The 19,550-nt window shown below is 42.8% G+C and overlaps 1 protein-coding gene across 12 annotated transcripts in view; it reads left to right on the top strand.

Moving 5' to 3' along the window:
• RBMS1 (RNA binding motif single stranded interacting protein 1) overlaps positions 1–19,550 on the top strand; it is a 207,941-nt gene that overhangs the window by 76,257 nt on the left and 112,134 nt on the right. For 2 of the 12 annotated variants that reach the window (XM_048214367.2, XM_048214366.2), the window contains exon 1: positions 2,398–2,817. The exons of 7 other annotated variants lie outside the window; for them this stretch is intronic. In XM_048214367.2, coding sequence (XP_048070324.1) covers positions 2,749–2,817 — 69 coding nt within the window. In that variant the 5' untranslated portion in view covers positions 2,398–2,748. Of the gene's footprint in view, positions 1–2,393; positions 2,818–19,550 lie in introns of those variants that run through there. 3 more of the 12 variants (XM_026492694.4, XM_026492697.4, XM_048214364.2) reach the window with 3 other exon arrangements.

Genomic DNA, 19,550 nt, shown 5'->3' with positions numbered 1-19,550 from the left:
CATTACATTTTATAGTCTTTGAGGCTATCTTCTCCTTTCTTTATAATGCGTTACTTAGTTAAGAGTATAGTACCTCCCTAAGTCTGAAACTTTTGAACCCTGGCTGGTAGACGTTGTTTTTAAAAATATATGCCTTTGTGTTCTCTCCTTGTATATCATTCATCATTACAGGACACTAAATTTTTCTGATATTTAGAAATCTTTTTTATTCTTAAAAAGAGTCTTTTTAATATTATTTGTATTTAATAAGAATACTAATGTATTCTTAGTAAACTTAGTATAAAATATTGTTAGTATATTTTATTATTCTAACTTAAATTTTGTTATCACTTGAAATTTGCCTTATCCCTGTAAAACTATTTCAGGGTATCAAATCATGTCTTAGCATTCTAGAATAGCACAACATCAAAAGTATTGTGAACTTAGAGCAGAGCCATAGAAAAATTAATCTGTGCTGTTCTTTGTGGTTTAGATTGTGGTTTCCTAAGAGACCAATCATGACAACTGAGGTTGTACATGGAATTTTTTCCATAGATGATAGGTCTGAACTTCTGGGGTCCTGGGCATTAAGTTCTCAGGAAAAGGTGCCTGTAACTTGAACAGTTCTACCTAACACCTTTTATTTTATACCTGTGGTTGATAACTTGCAGTAAAACATCCTAGTGACAGGAGACAGCAAACTGACAGCTGAAACAATTGTAAACCCACGGAGTAGTAGGAAATAGTTCTAGCATATATGTCATATTAACATGCAACTGAATGTTAGTTGTGCTGTGTTTATTTAAATCACTTTAAAGGACAGATATGTTTCTGTGAATTTTATCTAGCAAGTTCTTTCTTGTCCACGGTGTACCTAGTACTGTGCCTGGAATAAGTTCCTTTGTTGCTTTTTGTTTTTAGTGGAAAGACTAAGGAATTACATATATGTATATTTTGTGTGTACAGTTGTTAATTAAGTGAGACTTGCTAGTTCTCATCACTTTTGCTGGAGAATGTTGGGAGCATCTTGGAATATGGAGGTGGAATATGGTAGCTAAGTCACCAGCAGGTTATCTAAGGTGAATATTTTCAGTTCCTTGCTGCCGGAAAGACCTTTGAAGAGCCACACCTTTTTTTTGTTTGTTTGTTTATTTATTTATTTATTTAGTAATCTCTACACGCAACATGGGGCTCAAACTCAGAACCCTGAGATCAAATAGCCACAGCTTCACTAGAAGACCCTAGCGGACACTTTGATTTCCTTATGGCAGCCAGAAGTTGAGTGCCTTCACTTCTTAGAGGAGTTAGGATTTTTCATTATCATGGCAGATGGCTCTTTCCAAGGTGTTAGAGGCCAGAGGCCAGGGGAAGAACTTTGTAATACCGCTGTGATACTACCCTGTAATACAGCTGAACAGGCCAACATGAAAGATGGCAAGCCTACCAGACCCTGTGGGGTCTGCCTGCAGGACTTGCTGTAGAGGCCTTCTGGAATGCACAGGTTCTAGGCTTCATACACCAACCTGAAAGTGATCAAGAAAGGGGGCGTCTTGAGCGCCTTAGGTGATTTCAACTGGGAAACAAAGGAAACTACCTCCTCCCTTTGTCTCCTTTTTGCAGTTTCTGTGCCCCTTCAATAGAACACATTCGGTGGCATCTATTATTTAACGTATAGAAGGATTACACTATTCCAGTTTAAGGGAAGGCTTATCAAACCAATGGCCGTAAGTGATTTTCGCTATTTGATATTGTCTTCTTGAAGGTAAGCCAGTAAACTCTGGCATGGGAACGAAGTACAGAACTTTACCGTGCATGCTTGGCGGTGAGAGGGTGGGGAGTGAAGACCTGTTTTCCATGCTAAAATTTAAGCGTTGTGATTTGGGGGAACTCGGATTTGCAGAGGTTTGATGGAAGGCTGGTTTGTTGGTTGAAGTAGGAGTGATTGCTCGAACCCTTTTGGGGGAGACTGGGGGTGGGGGTGGTGGGTAGTTTGGAAGGATGAAAGAAGAGAGAAGACCCGGGACTGGTTCAGTTACTATCCAGGTGTCAGAGTGCTCCCCGAAGCCATACCCTTAAAAGGGGCTTCGAGCAGGGGTGCAAAGCTACTGCTGGTGCTTAGGCAAAGAGCCGAGGGGAAAAAAAGAAAAGGGGAGGGGGGGTGGCTACTCCAAGGAATGTGCGGCACGCGGGGAGCCAGACCCAACCATTGCACGGAGCGGGGGCGCCGGTGGCTCCCCGGGCGGCGCGGCCCCGGCCCCGGCCCCAAGCCCGGGAGGGAGCGAGCGGGGGCCGATCGGCTGGCGGGGCTGCGGGCGCGGCGCCCAGAGGGCGGGCGGGGAGGCGCGGGTGGGCCTGGGCGCGGCGCGAGGCGGTGCGCGGCCGCCTCCCCGCCCCCGGCCGGCGCGCTCTCGGGGCGGTGGTTGAGGCCGCGGTAGGTGGGGACGCGGCGGCGCTGCTCCTCCGCTGCCGCCGGGAGAGTCCGCGGCGCCGCCAGCTCCGCGCGCGAACTCCCGTCCATGGCACGCAGGGCGGCGGCCGCCCGAGCTGCCCGAGTCTCGCCCGCCGCCGCCGCCGTCGCGCCGCACTTTTAGGCGAGTCCGGAGGTCGGGGGCGGAGGAGAAGTCAGCCCCGAGCTGTAGCCCCCGCCGGCCGCCGCCGCGCGGCGAGAGGGAGTTCCCAGAGCGCCGCGGCCCGGGCCGGCCCCTCCTGCGCCCTCCCCCTCGCTGCGAGGCTGCCCCGCGCCCGCGCCCGCCGCCCGCGCCCGCCGCGATGATCTTCCCCAGCAGCAGCGGCAACCCCGGGGGCAGCAGCAACTGCAGGACGCCCTATCGCAAGCAGGTGAGGCGGCGGCCGGGATGCCGCGCCGAGGCCGGCCGCCCAGCTTTACAAAGGGCGCCAGCGCTCGGCCGGACACCGCTCCCCTCCACGGAGGGACCGGACTGGGCGGTGACCTTGTTTCCGAAGGAGGCGGCCCGCGGGGACGGCTCGGGCCGGTGACCTTAGCAGGGGAGATGCCCTCGTCTCCGCCGACCGCGCCGGGTGGGACGTGGAGGAAGGGGAAGGGGCGGAGAGGCGGCGAGAGCGCAGCGCGCCGGGCCAGGGGCTTCTCCCAGCTCTGCAACAAGTTTGGGTTTTTTTCCCCCCCTGAAACCTTTGTGTGTAGAAGAGTACGATAATAAGTCGTAACATCGGCTTGCCACAATCTTCACTGGGAACCTGAAAGAACCTGCCTGATTCATAGCAAACCCGGAAGACCAATATGTGTGTGTGTGTGTGTGTGTGTGTGTGTGTGTGTGTGTGTGTGTTAGCGCGCTTCCCTCCCCCCCATATATATATTTAAAAAAGACGAAACAGGAACTTCTGTCACTTTCTCAAGGTTTTCAGTTTTCAGAAGCACAGGGAAATCCTGTGACATCCTAGTTGCAGAGATACTTGGATAAGCCTGAGTCATACACATGCCTTTTCCTATTTTAATACCGTTTCATACATTTTTTAACAGATTGAACTCCAAAGGCACTTTAGTGGTTAGATCGAAATCCCCTGCCGGGAAAAGGAGTGGAGCTGGGAGCTTATAGTTTCGGCCTTTTGTTTTGTTTTTCATCTTTGTTTTTAAAAGAAGGTTACTGAAGCCATGTTGTGATAAATCTCCCAGAGCCTTTCATCAGCAGCAATAACAAAACCTAGCTTTAAATTATGTAAAAAATGTGCAGGTCTGTTTAGAAAAGGTTAAACTGATTTAGAGGTCAGCGGCAAGATGCTTGTTGAGAAAACAAAAACACGATTGCAGATATTTTTCTTCCATAATAAATCTCTTGTCTACATCCTTAGCCACGGAGACAAATCAATTAAGTTATTATCCCAATAATGATACAAGCGAACTCTATCCTTCCATGCAGACCGTGGCTCTGTTAAGATCATGACAGATGACAGGGATGCCTGGTGGCTTTCCTAAAGACATTCACAGGATTATTGATTATATGTAGTCCTTTTTGTTCTCAAAGTCATTTGGTGGGAGGTATGTCTTAGCATAAATATATCTGAAAGTAGGGTTAATTTGGTCAAACACTGTTGGTGTTAAAAAAGTATTGTTTTCTGGTCTTTGGTTCTTTCACTTGTTAGCTTTCCCTTGAAAAGGCAGTAAACACCCTGGTCTGGGTGCCCTTGCTGTCCAAGTCAATGCAACTTTTACCTGGCTTAAGAAAAGCTTTTTTTATGAAAAAAAAAAAATCTGCATTTCTGACTTGTCTGAAGTATATGCTAAAATTGTCTGGATTCAGAACCAGGCATCTCTAAACTCACTTCATGTGGCCTCATTTAAAATAAATACCCTCAGATCCAGCACACTTACATCAACTTCATCAATGATGCCAATTTACAAGAAATATTCTTCTCCTGAACCCTCCTCTTCCACCCACCTCTCTCTACCTGAAAAGATGGCTAATTATGTAAAGGCCTTGTGTATTCATTTATTTGTTGTCAAAACCCGGCGGGGTGTTAGCTCTGAAATGGGGAAAAGGCTCTGAGGGCAAGGCCCTTTTGCTGTGAGGGGCTGGGGGTTTTGTGTGTGGAGGGGGACAGCCTGCTGGTCTGGAGCACGCTGATAAGATGCTCTTCTTTTCACTGGGCTCTCCTTAGATTCAGAGACTAAAAGGGCTGACTGAATCAGAAAAACAAACAGACTTTCTTTTTTCTATAGGCAAAGAAAGAAATGAATGTGTAGGCATTATACAGACACAAGACCCCGGGTACCAGTGGTATTTGAGTCAAAGGCTTCTTTTGTTAGTATTTAGCCATTCACTGGGAAAGCACACTTCCAGCGTGGGGACCTGGTTACCGGGAGTGACTTTGTGATCTCATCCTGGCTTAGTCTAAACGGGAAGTCTAATTAATGCTTTTCGTAAGATTCTGTGATGTTAAGCTTGCACCTTTCAGTTTGTATTAATTTGTCCATTTCGATGAAAGACTAGGTAAATTTTAGGTGTATGGCGTGGTTTAATTTTAATCTACAAATATATAAGCAGCTCTGAGAGCTGATTTCAGGTAATTTGGTTGAGGAAAAAAAAAATTGAATGTGAGGGATACCTAAAAATCACCTTTGGAAAAAGATAGGAGATTCACAGTTTTTTAGACATCTGTATTAGTAGTAGCTAACCATCCCCGAGCACCTTACTGCCTGCTGGTCGATGTTCTGAATGCTTAAGTGGATTAACTAATTTCAGTCATCTTGACAGTCCAATGAGACAGGTAATACTATCTCCTGTACAGTTGAGAAAACTGAGGCATAGATGAGGTAACGTGTCCAGTCAGTACAACCCCAAGTGCAGAGCCGGGATTTGGACCCTGGCAGTCAAGCTCATAAAACCATCGCATTGCCAGTGCCTGCTTACGTGCACATCTCAAGAGAAACTCACAGAGCTCATCCGCATCACTGCCCATTGCCTTTCTCATCTCGAAAGTCCACTTGAGGGAGTCCTCCTTTTTTATTTTTTATTTTTTTTTTGAGGGGGAGGGTGGAGGTTGTGGGGTTGAAAGTGAAGGATGAAGTAGATGGATGAAATGGATGATGGGTTCGTGATATTTGAAAGACAAAGTATTGCTTCAGTGAGTGACTGTGGAATCTCTTTTTTAAACCTTTATATTTTACATGTATAGGAGTCAGCCAGTTTCAGTTAAAGCAGAGGGAGGTGGTGCTTGTCCCCCTCCTGCCCCATGTAGTATTCGAGGGCATCAAAGAGCACTGATCTCCGGCATCATCTCGGATAAACAGGATTTTCCTGCCTCACAGGCCTATGAGCACATTAGAAATACACCTGCTTGGCTCAGGTTAAAGTGAGACACTTTTGCGTGAAGTGATAACCCAGCAGGCAGTATCTAGACAAAGATGGTCTGTTCAGGCCTCAGTGGAGAAGTGTGCACACCCTATTATTGTTGACTGTGACTTTCAGATACGTGGTACTCCTTAAGCGTATCGAGTCTGACTGTATGAAAATGCCCCTACCACCAAAACAAGAACCATTTATTAGTACTTCTGTACTACGAACATATGTTATTGTGTTTCAGAGGGGAAAAAATGCTGTATGGGAAAGGCTTTACGTACAGAAAACAAATATTTCCATTTTGCTTTGAATTCTTTTATTAGCCGCTTCTCTCTCCACATTTTCTGACTTCCATTTTAGAACTGCTCTCTCTGGGTAGTTGACTCAGTTATGTCATAGAATTTGGTTTTTACAAATTGTGGCATGTAGCAATTCCTTTCTTGCTATATGCCCTCGTGGTTTCCAACGGGGCCTTTGAGGTAGAGGAGTGAATGCAAGAATTTTCGTGTGTGTGTGTGTGTGTGTGTGTGTGTGTGTGTGTGTGTATCTTTCTTTACAAATGATATTGCCAGCTAATAGCTGTACTTGTTAAATGTTGCTAACTTTTGATGAGTGAAGTACTTATCTCCCCAGTTTAAGTAGATTTACATAGTTTGCCACTTTCTTGAAGATTAACTGGGTGTAGCTGCACGTGAAGACGCCAACAGTGATTCAGTGTTTGGCCTTGTTGGAGGATGACATAGAAAGCTGTTGATTAATCCTCTTCAAGCACTTTCTGTTCACAGCAATCGAAGTGTAGTAGATTGGAGTTTTGTTAAGTTTGAAGATTAAAGTTGTGCATAGAAATATTTAAATGAACACTGTCTAAGCTACTCCCAATTTGTTGCTTTTAGAAAAAGGTAAATATACTCAGGCCACCGAGACTGGCAGTTGAAGGGAAGGTAGCAGAAAACTAAATTGGTATGCATAAGTAAGGTCTTATCCTTTTTTCACATAGGCTATCTCAGTGTGTTGGTGATTCAGTAGTATTTATGAATCAAGGAGCTGTGCTTTAAATATGTATCCATAGCTATTTGAAAAGTACAGAATTCTGCATCTGTGATTACCCCCTTTTTCTGCTGGGTACCCCTTTTGGCGGCTCACTGCATTTTCTGTAGTTCAGATTTTGAACACATTTCTTCTTTTTGTTCTTTCTTCCGTTTAGGGACTGATGTCAGCTGGGCTCACCACATATTGGCAATACTTTTCAAACCCATTCTTGGTGGTAGGGCGTGAGTGTGTGTGTGTGTGGGGGGGGAGTCTGCCTTGCCCAGGTTTCTGAGAATATCTTTCCAAAGCACTCCACCAAAAATAAGTATTTACAGATATATAGATGATATTCCCTCCCAACCTCAATTATATTTTATCTTCACAACATCCATATAAAGGAGGGAAGGGTCAGGAATTTTGAGGCCGTGAATGTATTAAATGGCCTAGTTGGCGAAAGCTAGGTCTCTGACATCAAGGGCTGGGTCTGCTACCAGGAAAAAGAGAAGGAAGCCCAGCTAAGAACAGCTGGAGGGAGCCCCACTACACTTCCCTTTCCTTGGCCTCCCAAAGACATGTGGCACACAGAGCGTCCCAGATTTCAGCTTTGGAAAGTGTAGCTCTGTAATTTATTAGAGCTTTTTGTTTGTTTCATAGGCCTTTAGGGTTGTCAGGTAACATCCAGGACGCCAAGTTAAATTTGAATTTCCAATAAGTAATGAATAATTTCTTATATCTGTATGTCCCATATATTGCGTGGTTCTGTGTATTTTTATTTGCTCAGTCCAGCAAGCCCGTCTCCCAGGAACCTGATTCGCTTTTTAAAACTAGTTATTAAAAAATCATCATTACAAACCATATTTTTCCTTTTTTCCACTAACATTTTGTCTCTTAGCATATACTTTGAACCCTGATGATAATGCAGATTCCACACTGTCACTTATTTAATGGTCCCTCAACCTAATGGGAAGACCCTGGCTTAATTTCTGGCTCTACCATTTGCATGCTTTTCACTTAACCCGTCGAAGCCTTGGTTTCTGTTAAGGAAAGGTAATGGTGCCCATTCCACAGTGTTGTTGCCATCAGTCCTTCCGAGGTGCTGTTATTATTCGTGTCCCCACAGAGCAAGAAACAGCAGGTGGTCCTGGGAGGCTCAGTGTGATCCTGGGAGACCCTGACACAGCCTGTAAGAATGGACTGTGTTTAGAAAGTGGGAACAGCCTCCAGATGGGTCAGGACCTGGAGCTTGAAGAGGAGACTCCACCACTGGAAGGGGAGAGAGAAAGAACCAAAAAGTAGAAAAGTGCATTCCACTGTATTTTAAAACAATTATTCGTGTATCATGCTCTTATTAGCAGAGATTGCCTTCTCTTTGGGGGAGAGAAAGCCTTTCAGTCCTCTCTATTTTATGCAAAGATATGATTGGAGAAGGAAAAACAGAGCCTTGACGACTCTTATCAATAAGCATTTCTACCCTTCAATTTGCTTGAAAACAGCTATGATTATTAGTATATGCATGATGATTTCCTGAATTCTTTCCTTTGTCTTGTTTGTATATTTGGTTTTCAAAGACGCCGTCTTTGCATTACTCAGAAAAAAAAATAAACATTTTTTTTTTTTTTTTGTCCTTGGACATCTGTAGGTGTTTGGTGGGTGTTTGTTTTTAATCTCGCATCTGTAGAGAATGCTTTACTTAACACATTCTAAAAGCTTAGTAAATCTTAAAATAGGATAGGCGGACCATGAGGAAAGGAAGCAAGCTTTTTCTGGAGTAAAGACAGGTGAAAAAATTAAGTGGAACAAACTGAATTCTGTGTTCAAGAAGTGAATCAATATAGCTCTTGTTATTTAGCACGTATTATGTGGCAGCAGTGACAGCCAAACTTGGTGTGAGACAGAGTGCTTCCCTAATAAGTAGAATTGTATTTTGGTTCCACTTTGCTGATTTAAACATATGGAATTTCAAAACAATAAAGTGTAAACTAGGGAGGATTATATTCAAATTTGTTAATTGTGCATACACTACAGTCTCAAAATTGCGTTAAAAAAAAGGACTGGAGGAAAATTGCCAAAATATTAACAAATATTTTCCTCTGTTGGTAGGTAGAATCACGAGTGACTGACTTATTTTTAGGGATTGTTTACATTTTTTTCAAACTTCTAGTCTTTCTTTCTTCTCACAATAAACATATAAGTTCTTCGGTTGTCAAGGAAAAAAGTGAAAAAAATTTTAGAAAATCATATTATTTTAATGTCTAAAAATTGTGAACATCCAAGAAATTCATGTCATTGAGAATTTCAGCCTTCGGCACTTAGGTGCTACTTGGTTCTGCGCCTGCGCTTTGAGATGGCCTTTCCTAGTCTTCATCAATTTCTGTTCTTCTTTTTACTGCAAACTCTTAATACCATCTTTTTTGAAGTCACCTATTACTGATGGCTAGTTTTTGTATTTAGGAACTTAGTATTTTCCTATTTTATAGAGACCACAGAGGCCGTCTATGTTTTGATGCTTAGAACTGTTTTTAAGACATTTTTGGGACACCAGTTTATCTACATGAGTCAGTAAGGGGAAGATGTAGCTATCTATATGGAATTGCATATTCTAGATGACTTTTCAAGAAAGCGGCTCTCCTAAATACTGAGGCATCGACCACTATCGTCTCTGTTTTCATTTAACTTACAGCTGCACTTAAATACAGCTGTTTTGTGGACAGATAAATTCCCCCCGTGTTTCATTTCCATATTAAATGTGAAAAACCGACCCTGTTCTACTACTTATGTCAGAATCCTTTGGCTTTATTATGAATGCTCCGACTATCTTCATCACACACTTCCTTTTTAGCGTTAGCTTTTAGAAAGGGCAGCAGAGTGGGAGGGGTGGCTTCTTTCCAGGCGGCTTTAATTTATAATGGAACATGAGGTTTCTGTAAGAAAGACACCATACAGATAATGTCAGCATTTCAGAGGCTGTTGTTGCTGTGTAACCCAGGGGGATTTTCAGTGCATCAGGGGAGTTTTAGCTGTGTACGGACCGTGGAGGCTGCAAGGCTTCCGAGTGAGAGGAGGAGAGAGCCTGAGGGAGGAAGGAAGAGGTGGGGGCTGAGAGAGAGAGAGAAAGGAAAGGAGTGCTGCCTCGTCGCGTTCTTACTGTGTTAGCTGATGCGTCACTTGACAACATCTGTTGAAGTCTCATTGTTTCGGTACTGTGTATGTAGGTTGGACGCAGATATGTGGCTTCATGTTGTGCCTTATCTCAGGTTATTACACTGCATTTTTTTCTTCGTGTCATTCCCATCACCTAGACTTTCCTTTCAGCTCTGTTCCAAGACCAGATCTGTCTCTCCCTCCCCCTCAGGGAACTGCCTAAAAGTGGCCCCTTTGGAAGACCATTTATGATCAAACCAGTCCCACCTAGTGAAAGACTCTAGAAATGACTTTGTCTTTACTTTCTCTCTCTGTATTCTCAGTTTTATAGGTCACATGCATTAGACCAATTCCAAAGGAGTGGATATGTTCTTTTGTTGAACTGAAAGTTTAACAGACTCCAAAACATTGAGTTGAATAATTAGTGAGTGTGTAACATAATTTAGGTGGTTTTGGGAACAGCCATCCTTCCGTCAGTAGTAGGCTGGGGACATGCAGGGGCTACACTGTTGCTCATCAGGGAAGAGGCTGGGCAGGGAAATCAGCTGTTGAAATAGCTGTGAGATAGTGAGGACCTGAAAGAAGGCAGTTAAATTGTGGACAAGAGGAACAACCAAATTTCATAGACATTTGAGTACGTAAGACCCCTAAAATTGTATGTAAAATGTTGCATGTATTAGCTCTTTCCTGGGGAGAGGTTCCTAGCTTTCATCAGTGTGCCAAAGGGATCTGTGTCCTCCAAAAGATTTTATGACCACATCTGGAAGGAGACGGAGAACTTGAAAGATGATGCCAAATTTCTAACTCAGTAGATGGGATCGTTGGTTACATCATGGAAGGTGACATTTCAGGCGGAAGGGACATGACAGCAGATTGAAGATAGAACGCATGGGCTTAATATATTAGGTGAAGTGTGAGTAATTCAGGTTAGCCAGACTGCAGGATAGAGGTTGGAGGGCAGGGGTAGGTATAGGGTCTAGCTTGCTAGAATGGCTGGAGGAGAGAGCCTGAGTTTGGAAGGTGGTGCCCAGTTGAAATAAAGCTGTAAAAAGGAGTAGTGGCAGTGTGGAGGGATTTGATGAGATGGATTTAAGATTGTACACAAAGAATTGACAAGATTTGGCTGGTGACTAGATGGGGAGGGTGGCTTAATAAAAGAGGGTCCTAGGTTTTCCGGTTTTAGATGGTCAGGAAAATGAAAAGTTAATATAGCCTTGCTTGTTCTGGGCTCAGTGGTAAGAAAGAACCCAGCCATTCTGATACAGGGATTTTCTGCATTTTTTTATGTGTTGAATTGGGTCCGGGGGAAGTGCTAAATTCTACTGATACTCAATGTTCAGACACCAGAGATGCAAAAGGCCCTTCCGTGTGCAAGTCAGTCTCATTAAGGACTAATTGTCCAGCCTAAAGGGGTAGTAGGCCCCACAGTATGAACCACTGTAAGAGCCCATTTTGCATCCAGAAGATGGTTATAAACATTTTTTTACTGCTCCCCTGGGATTGCTCTAAAGTCAGTATAGAGACTGTGTCACATGGGTGCATGGATTTTCATGTTTGGCCTGGATCCCCACGTTCTTTGGAGTGGAGCACTTGTACAGCAAATCTTGATCTTGATAGTACATGTCATCTATACTTGTCATCTATACAGTGTGGTCGTCTATACTGTCTATAGTGTGACAAGGGCATTCGTTTTGTTAAAAGATCTTCCGCTTCACCAGGAGTATGGAAGATGGGTGGGGTGGGTGCTTTAAGGGGTTACAGTATTCCTCCTACCACCCTAAACATTTCTAGGGAAAGACAGTGAGCTTGGTTTGGCCACTTTAATTTGGCTACATGAATCACACATCACTACTCTTCCGAGGCAGAGCTGGAGCTTTGGGCACCACGCTGAAACTTAAGAGGTGGGGCACTGGGAATAGGTTAAAGCGCTCCAGGGAGAGAATATGTCCAGAAGAGGCAAGAGAGACCTAGGGAAACATAGATTCTTTATTGGGAAGAGGGAAGATGAGCCTTTGGTAAAGGGAAGGGGAAAGAAATGGCAAAATGTTGGGGGAATCCAGAGTGTCGCAGAAGCCTGAGAAGAACAAAGCTTCAAGAAAAGATGGTCAGCTCTGTTCCCTGTTTCCTGGAGATCGGGGAAGACAAAGGCTGAGTAAAAGACTATTGGAAATATCCATTGGGAGGTCTTTGAAAGCCTTTGAAACAGGAGTTTCAATAGAGTAGTATGTGTGTGGTGGGGCCAGGAAGGGCAGGCGGGGATGAGGATTGTAGAAAGCACATTCCAGAGGATTTAAGGAGTGAATGAGTGAGGAGGGTGTGTCTTTAGAGAAATAGGTGTCCAGAGGAAAGAGTCTCTTCAGACAGCCTTGAGGCAAGATTATCTTAGTAGCTGACTATAGATGTAGGGCAAGGTAAGAGAAAACAGAGGGAATAGTTGGAAATAGGTCTTTATTTTAAGACTGAGATAGCGTTAGTCTTAGAGGAAGGGGATCTGAGTGCGTTTCAGTCAGTGATACTGGAAGGAGGAGGAGGTTGGTTAAGCTAGGGACATCAAGGAAAAGTAGGAAGAGCAGTGATGCTCAGTCTTTTAAAAACTTATATTTCAGTAAAGGGGTAGGTCATCTCTAAAGATGGGGAAAAGAAAACCTGGGAGTGGGGGGAGTGTAATTCTAGGCTTAAAAGATCATGACAAAAAATTTGGAATACTTTGGGGAATTTGGTGAGTATTCAAACTGAGATGAGTAAAAAGGTGATGGGGCTATGGTAAGGGCCCCTGGGAGTTCAATGGGCTCAACTGGCAAGAGATTTTGACCCTTTTCCAGCAGTAAATGGAAGGAGAGAATCTGGGCAGAGAGGGTTTGGCATTGCTGAAGTGAATGGATGTAAAAATTGAGAGCCTTGGCATGCCGATTAAGGAGACAGGTGAAATGAAGAAGAGAAAGACCTGTGAGAACAGGGAGAGGCATACAGGTTGTGATAAGATAAAGAGACGTCTCTGGGAGTGAGGGAAGGAGAAATGTGGCAGGAAATTCTGGGTTCAAGATATCGGATGTGGAGTATTTCCGGGATGTTACCCTGTGGGGCTGCTGGGAGGGCTCAGTGAGGTCGTGCGCGTGTCTGGCACGCAGTAAATGCGCAGGTGGGTATGCTTATGAAGGCGGGGCTCTCGTAGAATTTGTACTCTACCTCCCTATCTCTACTGTTACAATATTTGTGTAAATCAAGTCGTATTTCAAACAGACTTCAACGAACCATGAACCACAAACCAAAATAAAACACTAATTTTTTTAACTGAACCACAAGCCCAACTTAAGTTTTAAAATACACTGTCAAACTATTTCAAAACATCTTAAGTTGCTTTTAAAGAAAAAAAAAAAGATGGAAATTTTTGTGGATCCCAACGCCATCACTTACTGGTCCTGTCCTTTTTCCTTTTTCTCCTTCCTTCCTTCCTTCCTTCCTTCCTTCCTTCCTTCCTTCCTTCCTTCCATTTGTTCTCTTCTGCTCTTTAGGAAGTACTAGTGCCCAGACAGATTCTTTCTCCCCCTCAAGCAGAATATGGGATGGATTTCTGGCTTTATCAGCACTACCTTCCTCATCATGACCACTTTGTTCAGACCCCTCCTCCAGGAGCCTTTACACAGTGTTCCGGAGACACCTATTGGTCTCTCTCTGCCTTCTATCTATGTAGTACCTTAGCGTCTGAACTGTTTTTTCTAATTACGTCTCCTTACCAGGTGTGTAGCTTTCTGAAGAAGGGGGGCTAACATTTGCTGAGCACTGTCTGTGCCCTGGGCATAAGGCTGGGTCCTTTTACATCTCACTGTCAGTCTTCTGCAACGCTTCCGTGAGATACTTCCTCTTACCCTTCCTTCACAGATTTGGACAGTGTAAGTTGTCCACCCCAAATCCCAGAGAGACTAGATCTAGAGCCCAGCTACAGGGCTTCTCCCTCCACTCCCCCAGCAGGAAGGAGCTCATATATTGCTTTTACAGAAAAAAAGGTGGACATGGGTATGGGTCCCAACTTCATCATTTCTTAGTTCACGGTTACAGTGAAGGCATTTCTTAAACACTCTTGGTCTTAATTTCCTCAGGGGCAGAACTGGATATAATAGTTACCTCATGTTATTGAGACAATCAGGCGAAGTCACCTACATGACCCCACTTGACATGGTTCTTGGCACAGGGGCTCTGTCTGCCTCCCTCCTTATTCGGAGTGTCCCCTAAGTCCATTTGCACAAGAGGACCTTAGAGGATGGCTCAAGCAAAGCCTGAAATAATAGTGGTGGAAGATTGATCATTCTGTTCATTAGCAGAAAACATTTTGTGGTGAGAAAGATCTAGAAGTGAAACTCTGTTCTCACTGGTAAAATGGAAATGATGCTTATTTCCGTCCCTGACGTTTAGAGTGAAGGGTCAATGAGTTAACGTAAGATAAAGTGCTTCGTGACATGTCGCCACTACAGAGATGTTATTACAGCTTCTGAAATGGATGCTCTAAACTATTATGTGCTCATTTTGCTTCTTTCCGCATCTGATTTTAAATTCATGAAGTTTATTGTTTAAAGCTGCTTTCCCCAAATTGTGTTCGCTGAGATACTCAGATACTATTAAATGTTGAAAGTGTTCCAGGAATTAAAATATTCAGCGTTCAGAGAAACTTGGGAAACACTACGTAGTATTGTCTTGGAGAGTAACAGTTTAAATTAACGTGAAATGGTCTGAGAAGTCCTGTAGTAAAGACATTCGTCCAACTTTGTGCATTTCATTGTTTCCTATAATTATTTGATCATAGAAGTACTTAGTCCTAGAATATTTACCATGTGTGTTCTGTGAGATGTTTTGGAGACACCTATTAATTTAAGGAGCCTTTTGCATTTGGAGTTGGAAAGGATCTTAGACATTATCTAGTACAACCTCTTTAATTGACCCACAAGGAAATTAAAATCCAGAGACACTGAGTGATTTGTCCAAAGTCTCACAGTTTGAAGAGCCTCAGTCTTCTGACTCTTAGTTCTCGACCCCCTCACCTTAAAAGTCTCGGCTTTTCCAAGTGTGGGACATCCTCGGAGCCATGTTTTCATATGAGGGTTTTTTTTCTTTTTTTTAAATCATTTTCTGAATAAGTAGGTTCTTGGGGATGGTATGTTGCATGTTATTTTCAGACAAAATAAACCGGTATCTGCCAACTATCATCTCTTTTGTTTTTAATTTCTTCTCTCTTAAGGTCAATTTTTCTACCTGTTTTATTGCTTCTTAAAGCATTTTTATGAAGTCATGATTACTGACTTGGAAATCAATCTAGTTTAAGGTATCAGTGATCTAGAAAACCCACACATTCTCATTATTAATACCCTCTTTGGCCCTCTAAATTTGTTTTGTCCTTTTTTTTTTTTTTTTTTTTTGTATAATTGACTGTGGGTAGACAAATTTACATATTTTTTCCCCTTCCTGCCTGACTTATTACAGCATGCAAAATTTGCTCTGTGGTTTCTAGGTTAAGTTCCTGTATAGAAGAAACCACAGTGAAGGCTTTACAACCCTGCTGTGCTGAAGGCCCCACTAGCACATGCTGCTCTGTGTTCTTGAAAAATCTGAATGACCAGTTTATTGCCGTTTTTTATAATTAAGATATTCCAGGCACAAGAGTTCACATGGAGCATTTCTCTTTTTATGTATTTTAAGGTTCTTGGTTGCCTAAAGAAAAGTAAGCAGGTGTCTGTCAGAGACCCTCACGGATTCTTTCTGGTGTCTGCAACATGAGAATTAACCCTAAATGCATCCAATGATGTGATTCTAGTGTTTTGGATGAAGTGATGTGATATAATGTCTGTTGTATCTAGCATATCACAAAAGAAGCATAGACTGTTAGTGCTGAAAGAATCTTAAGAGATCAGCTTTTCCACGTCCTTATTTTAGAGATCAGGATGTTTCAATATCCCATAGCTTATTTGTAACAAAATCAGGGCTAGACCCCATGTATCCTAATGGTGCAGTTTGCACCTTTTCAAACAAATCCGGCTTGGATCATCCGTCATTCATTTAATGCTTTAGAGCCCATTCTGGGTCAACCACCATGTTAGGCCCTGAAAAGAACAAATTGACGATCCTGTTCTCAATCTTACAGTCTATCAGGGGCTATAGAGCAGTTGCATAAACAACCATATAAGGTTGAAATTAATGCTGTGAAGAAGGGCAGATATTTAAGAAATTCATAGTAAGAACATGCCTGACCTACAGCTGTCATGCTCCAACTGACCTGAATTTAGACTCTTTGGCTTCCAGGGGCATTTGATTTGAATCCAGGATAGAAACAAGATTCTCAGTTGGCTGATCCATTTTGTCATTGTGTTGGTTGTCACCTTAGAGTCACTCTGTGCTCTAACGGGCCATATTGAGCTGCTTGCTGGGATATCAAAGCAGAGTAGAAGAAAAGGAAGTATGTCGTCCACTTTCTTGGCATCAGTTCATGGCCAGATTTGGTTTTAGTCCTTTAAAAGGGATGTGGAAAACTAGATATCATTAAGAGAAATCCAAGCAAAAAAGATGCTATTTCAACTTCCCAGAGGCTCTTCTTGTCGTTGTTCTCTAGTTGAATGTGTCAAGTAGGATTGGAAAATTGTACTTGTGGAGTTGGGATTGTTGACAATCAAGGTAAACGGTCAATGGGATTACAGAGGAATTGCTCATTCATTTCATACACTGTCGATAGCTGGGCTTGGCAGATGTTTTTTCTGTGACCAGCCAGATTATAAATACTTTAGTCTTTGCAGCCCATAAGGTCTCTCTCAGAGTTAGTCAGCACTGCTTTTAGAGCTCAGAAGCAGCCGTCGATAATGTCCAAACAAATGGCCACGGCCGTGTTCCAGCAAACTTTATTTACTAAAGCAATTGGCAGGCGGGATTTGGCCTGTGGACAGTAGTTGCAGACCCCTGATCTGCAGAATCCTTCGTTGGCTCTTTTACCAAAAGGTGCACAGAAGGAATTCCAAGAAAATGAAACTCAAACCAGATAATGATGATACTTTACTAGCATTGGCACCATCAAAACAGGTTAGACACAGAATAAAACCAAGGGAATGCACGTCTGATTCATAGCTTTGACCAAAAGGTTTTGGATTAAAGGCTCAGTCTTGGCTAGATATTTTATTTGGTTCTATATGGGGAGGCATCCTTCATGTATCTATGTGATCAATACTACCGTAGCCATTTTTTTGTATTTTGAACCCCTAAGGCTTGGCCGTAATTCAGAAGTGGTGAGACAGCCATGGTAAAACAGAAATAGCATCCTGGGAGTAAAAGGTCAATTTTTTTCTTTAAAAATATTTTTTGGCATAATTTGTATTTTAATAGTTATTATCAGAACATCCTGGTCTAAGCAAACTACTGATACACCTTGTAATTAGTTTGCTAGGGCTGTCATAACAAAATTTCATAAATTGAGTTCTTAAACAACAGAAACTTACTGCTCGCAGGTCTGGAAGAGAAGTCCGAGTCAAGGTGTTGGCTGAGCCATGCTCCCTCCTGAGGTGCTGGGGAAGAATCAGTCCCTGGCCTCTCTCCTAACCCCAATCTTTACATGACATTCTCTGTGTACGTGTATGTGTCTGTCTCTATGCCCAGATTTTCCCTTTTTTAAAGACTCTAGTCATATTGGATTAGGGCCCACCTTAATAACCTCATCCTTACTTGATTATCTCTGTAAGGACCCTGTCTCCAAATAAGGTCACATTCTAAGATACTGTGTGGGATAGGACTGCCGTGCATCTTTTTGGGTGGGCACAACTCCACTCATAACCACCTGGTACCAAACATTCATTCATCTTAGTCAAAACTCTTCTATTGGGCACCATGGTTTGCCCCAAATAAAGCCATAATGCTGCATAACTCACTCATGATCACATTAGCTTTCAAACAGAAATATTATACTGGTGGCCCCATTGTGCACAACATATAAGGAAATGTTATGTTTTGTGGTGGTGGTGTGTTTAACCTACAGGGTAAAAGATACTTCTTTACAGAAATAGCTTAACCACGTAAAATGGCTCTGGAAGTGTCCATTACCAGCCATAGGCTTCAAGGACCTTGAGTAACTAACTGTCCCTTCCTCTGATTGGCTTTGCCCAAGTCCATACCTATCATTCCAGCCAAAAGGTACTTCCTTGCTTTTTGAAGTCCATTTTTCCTTTCTCTCCTCCAAGCTCTTGTTAAGCTGTCACAAATGGCCACAGAATTCTCTTCTCGCATCTTAAAGTTCACATTCCTCTCCTTTAAATTGAAATTTAAGGTCTCCCTCTTCCAGGACGATGATCACTGTGCTCTCCCTTTTTTCAGTTCCTGCTGTTACACTATAAGAGAATTCTGATGTGATGGTTTTCCATCAACCGCATCTCAGGTGGGGTTTGTGTGTAGGTGGAGTAGAGAAGCAATAATGCCCTTTCTATTGGGAGAGGATGAGTTGCACCCCTACCCATTAAGGCATCAGGTTACCTCTAGGGACTTGGAATAGGAGGGAGTTACTGTAGTTATTAGGTAAGTCCTCCATAACGGCGAGGTGCTGGTCATTTGCAAGTTTTGTTTTGAAAGCCGATTTATAGAGCTGTAGTTGTGTAGGAATGTGAAGTGGTATTAAAGCCTCTTGAGTCTTACACAAAATTTTAAAGATGTTCATTTTTTCCATTAGAGGTACCTTACTTCTTTTATTCTCAACCTTCTCTTTTCTCCCTCCCTTCCTGTCTCCCTCCTTTTCTCTTCTCTTTGAGACCTAAGACACATCTTGGTTGGCAGGCAATTAAAAAAAAAAAAACACAGTAAATTAGTTATTTCTCTTTACAAAAGGATTCCTCACTGTATATAAATTTTGCTTAATTGATGAGTTCTTTTGATTGGTCATGTTTCTCGTTACCAACTACATTTTGTCATATTTTTGAGCCCTGGAAGCTATATTTCTTTCCAGCATTTGATTTACGTAGCATAGTTTTTCATGTATATTTGGGGCACAATACTTGTTGGTTTTATTCTCAGGTTTTCTTTAGAAGTCCTGTTTCCTTGCTGCCTTTAAAGCATGGATTTGCTCATGTAGGATTTTTCCAAAACCCATCCAGTGTGTGAAGTTGAGCGTACTTATTAGTCATTATTTCTGCAAGAATTTAGCAGTGACTACAGTGTTGTGTGTCAGGGATTATATCTTTCTGCCCAAAATGAGGTTGTTGAGTTTACAAAAACAGCCACTTTCTGAAGCGGATTTTTTTTCCCCCCACAAATAGTCACAAACACTAAAGTAAGGATTGAGATAGTCTGTGAAATGAACACGTGTACACATCATGTTGTGTAGGAGAGGCACTGTGGAAGCCCTCTTCTGGGGGAGTCATTAGGGAGAGAATTTGTATTTTTTTGTACCCAGTGAAGTATGTAGAGTTGTTAACCTGGAATTGGACAGGGAACTCTCTGCATGTCCATTAGCAAGGAGCCAGGAAACCATCTGCCATCTGAGGACGGGTTGGTAAGAACTGTCAGATCAAGGAACCGGAAATTGCTCAGATCAGCTGATGCAAAAGAGGATCTGAAGGGTGTGGCCAGAGG

The sequence above is a fragment of the Ursus arctos genome, unplaced genomic scaffold (genome assembly GCF_023065955.2).
Source record: "Ursus arctos isolate Adak ecotype North America unplaced genomic scaffold, UrsArc2.0 scaffold_1, whole genome shotgun sequence".
Classification (NCBI taxonomy): domain Eukaryota; kingdom Metazoa; phylum Chordata; class Mammalia; order Carnivora; family Ursidae; genus Ursus; species Ursus arctos.
Note: the sequence above shows the minus strand (reverse complement) of the source record. Positions and strands in the feature narration are given on the sequence as shown.